Genomic DNA, 14,010 nt, shown 5'->3' with positions numbered 1-14,010 from the left:
ACTTTTAGCCTCGTTAACTAGCAAGCTCTGTAAGAGAAAAATCAGGAATTCCATAGCTCTAACCAATGAATACAAATGCTTTGCAAACGATAATTAATGACAGAATTAACTTTCTTTTTTCTTTGTATGAGCACCCGGCTTGGTTGTTTACAAAAACGTAAAACATAACATGAAATTTTTATTGTGAAATAATTAAGTTAAAAGTGATACTATTGTCAACATAATCTTTCGTATACATGGGAAATATAAATAATTTTGTAGTCAATACACATGTAAAAACGGGCAAATTTACATAATGTCTGAATAAAACAATATATGATTGTTTGTGAATTTCGCACAAAGCTACTCAAGGGCTGTTTGTGCTAGCCGTCCCTAATTTAGCAGTGTAAGACTAGAGGGAAGGCAGCTGGTCATCACCACCCACCGCCAACTCTTGGGCTATTCTTTTATCAACGAAAAGTGGGATTGGCCGTCACATTATAATGCCCCCCACGGCTGAAAGTGTGAGCATGTTTGGCGCGACAGGGATGCGAACCCGCCACCCTCAGATTACGAGTCGCACGCCTTAACACACTTGGCCATGCCGAGCCCTAACAGCGTATGAATCAAGATTTACATGTATTTATACTAAAGTTATACACAAATATTTAGAAGTAAGTACTTTTTCGAGATTTGCGACTGAAATATAAATCCCTTTCACGTATCAGCCCTCAAATATATTCTCCCATCATGTTTTCGTTATACACGCTCCCAAGTCACAAAAGTAAAGTTTGAAGAGAATAGGCCTTTTCCATTTACTTTTGGCATAAGCAATTAGAAAATAACATTTTGTGCCCAGAAACAAGAAAAGGTAAAAATTTTCTTACACAGTGTAATCTTACGTATATACAGACAATTATTATTTTTTAATCAATACACATGGTGAGTGAAATATCAAACGAAAAGGTTATGGCTGAAATAAATTTAAAATCAAGATGGACGATTTCGATTTAGGTGTTATTTCTGTTAAATTAGTGTCGTTTAATAAATGAAAATACGGTCTTTAAAAAAAACCTTTAATTTACCTCTAACATCATGTTTGTAATCACCTTCACGATTTTTGCATGTGTAAATTCCCGCGTCTTCAAATTGGATGTCGGTTAGCACTAATTTGCCACCGTATTTTATTTGCGTTTTCTCACTATTAATAACTTGTTCATTGAGATTTGAGAACCAAATTACTGATTCTTCTCTCGCTCTTTTATAAGCTCGGTTTGAACAAATTAATGTGAGAGTAGAACCACGTTCAGTTTCGTAGACGAATCTAAAACCTGAAACAAGCAGGAAATTAGCGAAAATATAAAATAATTGAGTGTAATTAGCCATTGAATTCTCTCTGCACTGTACGCTTTGTAAATCACTTTCTGTATTGTTTCTAAGTGAAATATCAGTGTTACTATGCGCACAAAGTATTCTTGTTTGAATGACGTCATGAACTGAAGTAACATTGTTCGGTGGAAAAACGTTTTACTAACAATAATGATTGCAAAGTTTATTGCTTTCTGTCGTGTGAAAGACCTTAAACTGAGAAATTATAATCATGTTTATGTTTTGCATAATTTAGATTTAATAAACAATAACAACACTTGCCTGAGATTTCAACTTGAAATTTAGGTAAAAGCAAATAAAATGTATACGAAGTTTTGCTTTGCAATTTCTTCTGACAATACAAGTCTTAGTCGGTATTTATGATATCAACCATAATAAGACTGCTAACAGATGTCTCATGATACATGTAAATTATAATTGAGTAGTTATAAATGTATAAACACTGTAACAATATTTAAATTGAAAAATCAGTTAAAGAATATTCACATATATAACTTGTGTGACAAATACTGCATTCCACGGTGTTATATAGGGATTAATGACTACAATTAGCTGTATCAAATATTTTGTTCTTCAAAACTAATATGATTTCAATAGTTTGTTTTTCGAATGTCGCACAAAGCTATTCGAAGGCTATCGAGGTTTGCGTGTGACGTCACTCTTGACCTAGTTACTGCTGACCGTGTTTATATTCCAACACAAGCGTGATTCATTGTCAAAAGTGTGTGATGGTACACTCGTGTTGTGCATTTAACTGTTCAAATCGACGTGGACAGGCGGAAAATGTGTCATTCTACAGATTTCCTATAGATCCCGACCGAAGAAGACGATGGATTGCAGCTGTCAATAGGAAAAACTGGACACCCACAGAGCACACCAGACTTTGTAGTAAACATTTTGTGTCAGGTATCTATAATTCATCTATAGCCAGGCTGAATAAATTGAAACTTACACGCATGATATATGTACAGCAGAGCACACTGCAGCACCAGTCAAAGAAATGTTTTTTGCACACTTTTCTTTTACTTTTAAATTACTGAATAGTAAATTTACTGAAGGAACAATATTATTCATGATGAATAGGTTATATAGCCATTTGTACATTAAGACAAAATGTTAATATCTCTTAAAGGACCAATTTAAGTGATTCATCAGAAAACTACAACTGGCACAAAATTAAATAGTGTGCAAATAATTAATTTGTTCGCTGTACATTCAGTTGTTAAACAATGTTCAGCATATTCAGTTATATATATATATATATTTAGTTAAAAGTGTACAGTGTATGTGTTATATATATAAATATTATCTGATCATGCTTGTAGGTCTATATCTTAACAAAATTATTGTACTCTGTTTCAGGGACGACGAGTGATGATCCCCTATCACCTGACTATGTACCTTCCATATTTCATTTTACACGTTCTCCCCTGAAGAGAAGGAAAGCTGCTGAATTGTGTAAATATGAAAACAGGAAAGAAGTGACCAAAAGGAGAAAAGAACAACAAAAGAGACATGAAGCTACTGCTGGGCTGCTTGAACTTGCTTTCATAGAATCTGCTGGCACTGCTGCCACTGATAGCAGCTGTACTGATTCTGCTGATGAACTTGAAGCTACATGTGATAATTTTGACTTGTGTACATCACAATATACAACTGAGACATGTATGCAGACGGAAATATCATTCATAGACTTAGTTAGACTTGAATCTGAATGGCAACGTGGGAGCAGACTTCACCTAGTCCAGCCTTGCAGGTGCAGTGGGAAGATATTATCTCTCCATTCCTGCAACTAGCAACCCATAGCTTTAGTGGTGGTTCATTTAGCCGCTGAGAGTGGCACACCTGTAAAATAACAAAGAAAATATTAAGTTGTGTATATATAAGCTTTTAAAGACAACTGGGTATCAGGTTGGGATACATGTGTCACTCAAATAATAAAATAATATAAAAAAATAACAGAACAGCTAAATATTAAATTATTTTTACAGAAACCTAACATGGCTATTGACCAGCTTTAACGGTCTATGTCTACTTGTACTATTTATTATCTATATATTGATTCCTTACCAAAAATTAATCATAAATCAAAAATTAAGTTTTGAAACAGCCTAGACAATAAGGTATCTTAATATCATTATACAAACATGTATAGAAGTGCTCCTAGGCTAGAGCTTTGACAACAGTCAGTACACATGTAGTACAATAATATTGAACCATTTATTAAAATGGGGGCTCTACTTTACTTAAGTATCTAGTCTTCGTCTAAAATGTAGTTAAATCTATCATACAGAGTACATGATACATGTATGTAATACAACATGATGTACAAACTTTTGCTGTAATGATGACTTTATCCGACGTTGCCCTGGTTATCTGCACATTCTGTACAAATCCTACCACAAAGTACTTGTACGCATCAAGGCTTTGTAACCTTTTAGACTTTCATTTGTATAGGTGGAAGTCCTGTTTATCAAATATATATAAATGTCACCATATGTAATATATGGCAGATCTACTCCGGAAACAGTCTGACTCTGAACAACGTTGTCTTGGCTGGATATTACTGGCGTAAATACACGTGGCGGGAGCATATACGGGTCTCCTACACCCAGTTCCTTCACGTTTTCCTCATACCTGGCCTTATCAGCACCTGTCAGGTGTGCTACAAGTGATGAAAAGCCAGCAGCAGCCATTTACATGTGAATAGTACTGAATACAGCAGTTGTTAACTCGTTCAGTCATGCGGGATACTTGCCACCCAATATGGCGATATGTTTACAAACCTCGTTGTGGTCACGTGACACTAATAGGTTCACGCAAAACCTCTATTTGTGCTAGTCGTCCCTAATTTAGCAGTGTAAGACTAGAGGGAAGGCAGCTAGTCATCACCACCCACCGCCAACTCTTGGGCTACTCTTTTACCAACGAATAGTGCGATTGACCATCACATTATAACGCCCCCACGGCTGGGAGGCGAGTATGTTTAGTGCGACCGGGATTCGAACCCGCGACCCTCGGATTACGAGTCGAACACCTTATCACACTTGGCCATACCAGGCCAAGATTTCAATAGATCTTCCGTCCTGAAAACAGTAATATGTTCATTACGCTGTTCATGGTTGCCAGGTAAAATACTGTCACAGTTTTGTTGTGCTGTTGCAATAAAGATAATTCCCTGAATCAAATAAGCCTAAGATTTATTATGTGTGTGTTTTCTTATAGCAAAGCCACATCGGGCTATCTGCTCAGCCCACCGAGGGGAATCGAACCCCATACCGCTGTACTAGCGGGAGGCAAGATTTATAATAAATATTATAGAAATTGCAAATGCTACTTTCCCCTCAGGCCCAGCATGGCCAGGTGGTTAAGGCACTCGATTCATAATCCGAAAGTCGCGAGTTCAAATCCCGTTATAATGTGACGGTCAATCCCACTATTCGTTGGTGAAAGAGTAACCCAAGAGTTGGCGATAGGTGGTGATGAATAGCTGCCTTCACTTTAGTTTTACATTGCTAAATTAGGGACGGCTCGTCTTGTTTTACGCGAGATTAAAAAACAAACCTATCTATTAATTTGACGTTAAGATACATTTGCTTCTAGATTTTTAAGTTGTTCATTTCTCAGTTAAACAACTGAAAACTGAGAAGAATAGCATGCAAAACTAACGTATAAATCAATCACACGATGGTACATGAATGAAATCCTTTGTTAAATGTAATTTTTGTTACTGTGACACTTCGGTTTTTGAAACGTAGATTTATGTTTTTATAAATCTTCAGTTTCATAAATATCTTGTTACGTATTTCTCTTCGTCTTTGAAGTGTGTTCTTGGATATTAAAGGAGGTCCGCAGTGAAGCTTAACAGTATGGGGTTCACTGTAATGGGGCTTTATTTATATACGAATAAGCCTTTGGGCCCTTTTTATTATGGCTGACATTTTAATACATATATTTCTGAAAAGATGTCTACGAATTTGTGTCATTCGCTTATTCTAGATCTTTCTACAAGCCTATACAATGCGCATGCACATTATATACTGCACAGTATAAATCTGAGCATCAGTTGCTGTCAGCGGCAGTTCAGTTTTTTCATGTTAAGGACGGGTGTATACCTTTTACAGAGATCATTTTATTATGCGTGAGAAAAAAATGTGTGATGATACTGAGCCAAAGAAACCTAACTCGCACGAGACGAAGGAATAAATGAATCATCTGTAAGACTGTTAAATAAAAGAACCAGTAAAAACAGTATTGAATGGCTACCAACTGTTTTGCCTCGAAAACAATCGTCAAGAAAAGGAGCTCTCTAATGGTGAATATGGAATGTCTGCTATCAATATGGATAGATGATTGTAATCAGAAGCGAATTCCTTTAAGTCAAATGGAAATTCAAACGAAAGCTTCGAGTTTTTTAAACGCCTTTAAAGATTGGTTTGTTTTGGAATTTCGCACAAAGCTACTCGAGGGCTATCTGTGCTAGCCGTCCCTAATTTATCAGTGTAAGACTAGAGGGAAAACAACTAGTCATCACCACCCACCGCCAACTCTTGGGCTACTCTTTTACCAACGAATAGTGGGATTGGCCGTCACATTATAACGACCCCACGGCTGGGAGGGCGAGCATGTTTGGCGCGACCGGGATGCGAACCCGCGACCCTCAGATTACGAGTCGCACGCCTTAACACGCTTGGCCATGCCGGGCCGCCTTTAAAGAAACCGTTGGTGAATGGGGAACTAAAGAAATATTTTGGCAAGCCGTGATTGGTTCTTTCGTTTTAAAAACACTCTGGTTTTCATAATGTTCGTATTGCAGGCGAAAGTTCAAATTAATAAAAAGTTCGTTACGAAGATAACCAAATATTAATGTTGATAAAAGGGGTTTATTTTGGGAAAAAAAGTGCCTTCAAGAACTTTTCTATCAGAAAATGAAAAAAACTCGGCCACGTTAGAAGGGGTAAAAGATCGTTTGACACTTGTTTTGCGGAAATGGATCTGGCGATTTTAAATTAAAACCTGTGCTTGTGTATCGTGCGGAAACACCCCGAACACTTATCAGTTGTGCAAAGAAGACTCTTCCAGTTGTTTGGCGATCAAATAAAAAAAGCATGGGTCCCAAAACCTTTGTTTGAAGACTGGTTAAAAAAGCTATTTTTGTCCTGCAGTTGAACATTACTGCAAAAGAAAACAACTTGGACTTTAAAGTCATCCAACAGGACTTTGTGACTTTAATGGAAATGTCAAAATTCATCTTTTCCACCCAATACAACATCTCTACTGCAATTAATGAATCACGGTGTCATTGTAACGTTTGAAGCTTATTATTTGAAGCGAACTTTCTCTCAAGCAATAAAGACTACAATTACAGAAGCTGCACTATCTTCGACTAAATTCTGGAAAAATTACATCATCAGAAGTGCTATCGAGAATATCAACGAAGCGAGAGTAACATGAGAGCAATATGGAAGCACGTTCTGCCTGATTGTACAAGCTTTAAAAATTTTCCACTGGCTGGTTGAGGCTGAAAAATATGTATAGAGCAAATACATTGTAGAGAAAAGTTAATTGCCACTTGACAGCAGTAGAAAGAACTTCGGTCTACCAGATTTAATGAATGGGCTGCACAAGGCACATATATGGCAAACTTATTTTCTTCTAAAATCTTTTGCTGCATATCCTTACAACGCCCAGACATGTTAGCAGCATTGTGATAAGACTGACCCCTATATTTTGTAAAATTAAGTTTGCAAAGTTCACGTAAGTACTGCAATACCTGGTTTGCCATTTCATCAGTCATTTGACTTTTTGGTTCCAAAAGGTTAAAAGCATTCAATAGGCTGCTCATTTTTTAAGTATCGAGTTCAACTCTTATCTGATCTATATGTGATAGATCTGGCGTCGAGTCAACTGACAAGCTAAAATAACAAGAAGAATTTACTTCATCAACAACAAATGTGTAGACCTTCTGAACCATTGGTTCAATGAGTTCTTCATTGGCGGTTTTGGACAAGTATGAAGGATTTCCTTTTCCAAAATTTCCATATTTATAAATATGCCCTGCTAAACTGGATCAAACTGACTTATGAGCTAATGTAGCCCTAAAAAATTCCCATTCTGCAGTGAACCAAATTTCATCTGTTCTGTGAAAAGCCAGGCTACGTTCAGCTAACGTACAAATAACAACTATTGCATGCTCCAAGACATGTTCCCAGTAATCGCACTCTTCTTTTAATTTCTTTTTCCAACTCTTGTTGCAAGCCTAAACCTTGTCTGTAAGTTAAGTATGTTAACATAGAGTTTCGGTGAGTAGTGCTTCTTTAATGATGATCAATTACAATAGTATTTCGCCAGTCACTGAACCCTTCTCTTTCAACAAAACACGAGGCAAATTTAGGGACAAAGAGTCGACAGTGAATACAACAACCATTCTCTCTTGTATTACTCACCATTGGCTTTTACCCCAAAGAAAAGTTTTTGCAAACAGTATTTCATTAGTTTGCTACTATTGAAAGTCCAGCAAGATTTAACAAATGACCCATTGTGGTGTTAACAGTCAGTGGGTCCACAAGCAATCGAATAAGCCACATCAGCAGCAGAGAAATCGAGCCACAACCCTGGATCTTTTGCTTTAGTTTCTTCATCTTTTTTAGACTGAAGCATTTTACCATAGTTCAGCAATTTTCATTTTCAGAAATTATTTCAACTTCAAACTGTCTTGTGGAGAAACTTGCATCAACATTAACACTAGATTTATCTGGAGAATTTACAAGCAAAGTAAGATCAGTTGTGAAAGTTGTTGCAGTTGAGCAAGCCTGTGACACCTCAACGTCATCATAATGTTCTGACCTTCAAGTGGACAAAGTGGTACTTGTAGATGTGGAGCTTGGTTCAACTTTAATCATGTCAGAGTCAGATACAGTACAAGTGACTTCTCATGGCAGAGATGGGTTTTGATTTGGAAGATCTTGTTGTGTAAGTTCAGTGAACAAATTAGTCTGCTATCTAGACTTGGCCACTAAATCCAAAGCCTTTTGTTGGTTCTTTTCTGCCAGTTTTTTTCTTTTGTGCACCACTTAAATGAACTTGTTTCATCTTGCAGTCTGAAATATACAGAGAAAAAAACACAAAATAATACGGATCATATATAGTTATAATGATAAGAAAAACACTGACATTTATGAAGAAAAACATTCGTAAGACAGTCAAACATACTAAACTCTAGGTCTACATTTAGACAAAGACTGTCAGAAAGTTATCCTCGGGTCCAGATCCATCAGCACATAAACATGAATTCATAAATACTTTTATTGACTTACTGTATTCTGATAACCATTGAAAACCATTCATGACTGGCCTCAATCCATTTTAGAAAAATTAATTTTCAGTCATTGCAAAAGTTTCATTAAGGTTGTTGTTATGGTAGCTGATTGCAAGAAGCAATGACAATGGTAATATGTAAATCCATTGTGAGCCAAAAAGTATTCCAAAACAATTTGTGATCCACAACACATTCTGTAGTAGCCTATATACACAGTAATCATTCTGTAATAATACACATATATAACATATAATCAGTTGTAAACTGTATTGCACATTGAATTATTAAATACTGGGTTAGGCCTGGGCTAGAGTACCTTAATCCTAATATCTGAAGAATGAGTTGTAACCTCAACTTTTCTTTTGACCTCAGATTTGACCTGGGACTTTAGATGAGCCAACAAACCATACATCAACGAAATAGGCATATGTCTGAAACTTTACTTACATGCCTGGATGCGAAGGCAAATTCAAAACGACAGCCTTACACTGGGAATAGTCCACTTCATTATTCCAGGCTACAGTAGCGTTTCCAGTGTACTTACACTAAACTTGTTACAGTATTTAGGCTTAACGTTATTGTCACTCAGTTCTCAGATGACATTAACGTCAGGCCTAATGCTAATACAGGGTGGCCCGTAAGTCCCTACCCATCCATATGTTATTATGTTATATTCAGTTACGCATGTATTATATATTCGTTTCTTTTTTTCACAGAAATATGGCCGATGTAACCCATTTATACTTGAAAATATCTCACAGAACATGGCGTCGCATATTATGCAGCGAGATACACTGGATACATAAGATATATGGATGGGTAGGGACTTATGGGCCACCCTGTACATTGCAACTGAGGCCACTAACGTTAAGCCTAGTACTTAGTACTAACCTTGCTCACATGAAGTTATTTAGTTTATGCACTTTTTCAATCCTAAATTGATTTTCTTGATTTTTCAGTTTACATTATCTTCGTATGACCACGGCGCCACAGTACTGTACTACTACTAGTCGTATGGTATAAACATAGCAATGTTAAGAACCTTGTTATCGAACATGTCGAAGTCTTACGTAATTTGACCTTCAGACTGCTCCGATCATTCAATTGTTTTCCCAGCTTTTCAGAAATGTAATACAACACATAGTGAACTGAATTTATAGTCACAAAATAGTTGAATTACACCTGAAAGTTTCTCTTCGTTGTATTTGTGTTTCTGTCTCGGATTGTTCGTTCGTCTCATAAAAAAAATATCACCAGAAGGCACCCTTGTACGTATCTCCTTAGTAAATCTCAGCTTCAGATCTGCTTATATTATTACATAATTAGAAGGGTATGCATACATGCCCAAATGCTCTTATAGGTTACATGTAATATATGAACGGTGGCATTGCTACAGTAGCATTCCTTTCTAAAATTTTTCTTGGTATGATAAATTGCAAACAATGTACTCACAAACAAAGGTTTTTTAACAGCAAGCTATTTGAAGCCAAAAAACGTAACGGCTCAGAAAACTTCAGTGAAAAACACACTTATAAAAATATTACAAAACACACAAATAAACCAATACTAACGCAAATAAAACTAAAACAAACAAGACAATAACCCAAATATAAGGCACGAAAACAAAGCCGAAAAAAACATTAAACTAGCCACGTCTCTGTACACATGTTACCATTTCGTTTGACTTATATTTCTGTGGTATTATTCTCTTTTGTTTCTGTAGATGTGACTGAATAAAGCAGTAAATGATAAAACAAAACAGTTCCACTGCCGAAAATTTCTTATATATAGCCACAGCAGAAGGAATGATTGAGAAAAATATTTCATCTGCAAGGTTAGACATCATAACATATGATCATCTTTTACCTGAAGTTGTATCAACATTTTGAACCACTCTTTACAGTAATCTTTCGCAAATCAATTACTTCTTACTTCAGATATATAGTTTAGTAGATTCTCGAAACTTTAGTCACTAACCGAGCCAAAGAAAACTTTTTTAACAATGCAGAGTAAAGTCAAGCACGGTAGGTAAGAGCAATTACAAAAAAAAAAAAAAAAAAAATCAACCAAAGTTAAGTGTGGAAGTGAAAGAGGTAAGGGCATTATAACTAAGGGGAAATCTCTGTGGTTCTCCCTTCCATTGGTGCCCTAATCACGTGCGTATTTTGCTTAATGGTTAATCCAGGGCTGCTTTAGTTGATTGTTAAGCCTTTATAGTATGTGATTTTACGTATGAATGGTGATAATAGTAATATTCAGAGGAAGTTAAACTTGCAAGTTTGTTGCGGGGATTCAGTTCATTTTTGCAGAAAATTTCCTTTATACTTTGTTTTAAACTTTTAATTTGAAGTTCTTCTGTGATATATTTGATTCTTTGGTCTGGTTGTTGTTTTGTATTAAGCACAAAGCTACACAATGGGCTATCTGTGCTCTGCCCATCACGGGTATCGACACCCAGTTTTTAGTGTTGCAATTCCGCACACATACTGCTGAGCCACTGGGGAGATTTTTGGTCTGGAGGTATACTTTAATTTTTAGGAAGGTTGGTGTCAATTATTTTAATCTGCAAGTTTTGTAAACGTTAAATTTCGCTTCGTATTTTGAATTTCATCATATTTTTTTGTAATGAAATACATTTCTTATTTTCTATTTCGCCATAACAGAAACAGATTCTTTCGATAAGGCTTACGTTGGTTAGTGGTAACTTTAGGCTTAGCTGGCCTTTTGTTTTTTTTAAATACGTCAAACTGAAGTTAAACTGTAATTTTGATTTTAAAAGATTTAATATAAATATATGCTCAGTTCTCTCTTTGGCGAAATAAATTATTTTCGTTATTTTTACAATACTCACAATAATATATCAATTATTAGGCCTATATTAATCGTAAGGCCTTCCACGACGATTAACTTCCCTTTTTACTTTTCTTTGGCCTACTTCCGTTTCGTAACATCTCGTCTGCTAATTTTTGTCTGTTTTTCTACTTCTACTATTCCAATCACACTATTTATTTATCTTTAGCGCAGATAGTCTAGTTGCTTTGTGCTATGAAACATCAAACCAAACTATTTATCTTTATTACACCTAATCGTCTGTCTTCTGTACTCTACACGCGACACTCGATAATCTCTGCATCAATGAGTTACAAACAATGCGTACGACCCTATCGAGTTTCGTAATTAAATTTGTCATAATGTTTACTTTAAATTAATTGATTGTGACTCTCATGTTACAAATAAAGCTAAACAATTATTAAGTATTTATTCTTAAAATATATTGTACAATTTATTTGATAAACATATAATCTTATGTAATTATATACATATATGACTTATCCTACGTTACGTGCCCCGGCATTACCAGGTGGTAAGGGCACTCGACTCGTAATCTGAGAGTCACGGGTGCGAATCCAAATTTAACTAAACATGTTCGCCCTTTCATTCTTAGGGCGTTATTATGGTCAATCCCATTATTCGTTTGAAAGAGTACCCCAGGAGTTGCTTTTCCTCTTGTCTTACTCTGCTAAATCAGGGACAGCTGGCGTAGATCGTTTTCGTATGGCTTTGTGCAATATTCAAAATAAAGAAACAGACCTACTTAACGTAATTACAACTTCATAAATAGAGTATCATATTATCCAGTGTTTGTTATGTTATTAGAGGCAATATTACCTACTTTCATTCACATCATTCTTGGGTTTGTATGCAACTACTTGAGCATCTGCATGATATAAGGTTCTACTCATATATCATTGGGAAAGTATTTGACATATTATTTGTTACTGGGGTCCTTATCTTCACTTCTAGTGTTTTTAACTGAGATGTCCCTTATCATTATTACTTCATCAACTAACACAACACTAACATGCTCTGACTCTGAGGTTTCTCTTTATTTACCCGTTCCTCCTCAATTTTTGTTTTCGTTTTTGAATTTCGCACAAAGCTATTCGAGGGCTATCTGTGCTAGCCGTCCCTAATTTAGCAGTGTAAGACTAGAGGGAAGGCAGCTAGTCATCACCACCTACCACCAACTCTTGGACTACTCTTTTACCATCACATTGACCGTCACATTATAACGCCTCTACGGCTGAAACGGTGAACATGTTTGGCGCGACGGGGACGCGAACCCGCGACCCTCAGATTACGAGTCGCACGCCTTAACACGCTTGGTCATGCCGGGCGTTCCTCGTCAAAAGGTAATTCAGTCTCACTTGAGTTATCGGTTTTTATTTTGTAACAGATTTACTATTGTACATTTAGTGTAGTACCTTCGCTTCTTTCAGTGTAATTTTATTTTTTCTTATGACGTTTACTGTGGGCTGTGTAATTCACAAGTCCTGCCTGTTCTCGAAATTAATAGAAGATTCTCGATCGTAAGAATCAACAAAGTACTAGGTGTGTATGTAATGCTACTGATTGACAATACGTTTGCCAAGCGACCTTCGGTGTATAATCTAGTTTCGCATGCTTTATATAAAAGCAGCGCACCAAGAGAGAAGATTAATATTGTTGTTGGGCATCTACAGTCAATGTGCTACAGGCCTAGGAAACTATAATTGTGATTAATGCCGATTAATCGAAAAAAACTATAGAATTTAACCACCAACATTTGAAAATTTCAAACATTACATATTGTTTAACTCAGCAACACTTTAGCTTCAGACACAACAAGCTTGGACTCATCAGTTAACCAATCCATCTACAGGTCTAAAGAAGTAGGGTAAAATAAAATACATAACGAACAAAAAGAGAATCCAAAACCCTTGCGTTGAGAATTACAAGTGGCAATTTTTTCATGGAAGAAACCATAGTAACAAAGAGACTCACGCCACTGGCAAGAGAGTGAGAATACAGTTTTACATCTTTAAGAGCGCTGTTTCATATGGTGTTTCTAATCCAGTTTGTACCTAATGTTTTCAAAAGAATAATGCAAGAATATCTTATCTTAATCAATTGAAAATTAATGAGTGGATAAAATTGTCAATGTAGATGAAATCATAGCAAATATAAACACGTGTAGTTCAATGTTTTACTTCTTGTGATTGGTATATTTTCAGTCATACAAATTGAAATATTTGTGAAAAACAAAGAATTTTATTAGATATTTTATTAATTTTTTTTTCATGAGAAGGATGACAGATTTAAGCTTCAAAATGCTTGATGTAAGCGTAATAAGGTTAGGCATTTACTCGCGTGGCTGAACCTTGTAATTTGTGCTGCAACTGTTAAATTTCGTGTGAAGTGGTTTTCATAAGTAAAGCACGGGTGTGTCGTGTGTATAGAATACAGGAGTTCTGGAAGTAGTTGGGCTACCAGTCCCTAAGTTT

The 14,010-nt window shown here is 36.0% G+C and overlaps 1 protein-coding gene and 1 long non-coding RNA gene across 3 annotated transcripts; one reads left to right on the top strand and one right to left on the bottom strand.

The window, feature by feature from the left end:
• Nucleotides 1-1,518: 1,518 nt before the first annotated feature.
• On the bottom strand, nucleotides 1,519-8,484 carry LOC143238391 (uncharacterized). Of its 2 annotated transcripts, none has more exons than XR_013020559.1 (2): nucleotides 7,815-8,484; nucleotides 1,519-3,213 (listed from the first exon to the last, which is right to left on the bottom strand). It is a non-coding gene; the product is annotated as an uncharacterized LOC143238391 (long non-coding RNA). The 2 variants fall into 2 exon arrangements; XR_013020560.1 differs by lacking the exon at nucleotides 7,815-8,484 and adding an exon at nucleotides 3,703-3,797.
• LOC143238390 (uncharacterized) lies at nucleotides 2,001-3,761 on the top strand. The gene is made up of 2 exons (XM_076478558.1): nucleotides 2,001-2,274; nucleotides 2,731-3,761. Exons 1-2 carry the CDS (start codon nucleotides 2,097-2,099, stop codon nucleotides 3,162-3,164), a joined length of 612 nt encoding a protein of 203 aa, XP_076334673.1. The 5' UTR covers nucleotides 2,001-2,096; the 3' UTR covers nucleotides 3,165-3,761.
• Nucleotides 8,485-14,010: the final 5,526 nt, after the last annotated feature.

This window comes from Tachypleus tridentatus, chromosome 13 (assembly GCF_004210375.1).
Source record: "Tachypleus tridentatus isolate NWPU-2018 chromosome 13, ASM421037v1, whole genome shotgun sequence".
Taxonomy (NCBI): Eukaryota; Metazoa; Arthropoda; class Merostomata; order Xiphosura; family Limulidae; genus Tachypleus; species Tachypleus tridentatus.
This window is presented reverse-complemented; position numbering and strand designations above follow the sequence as displayed.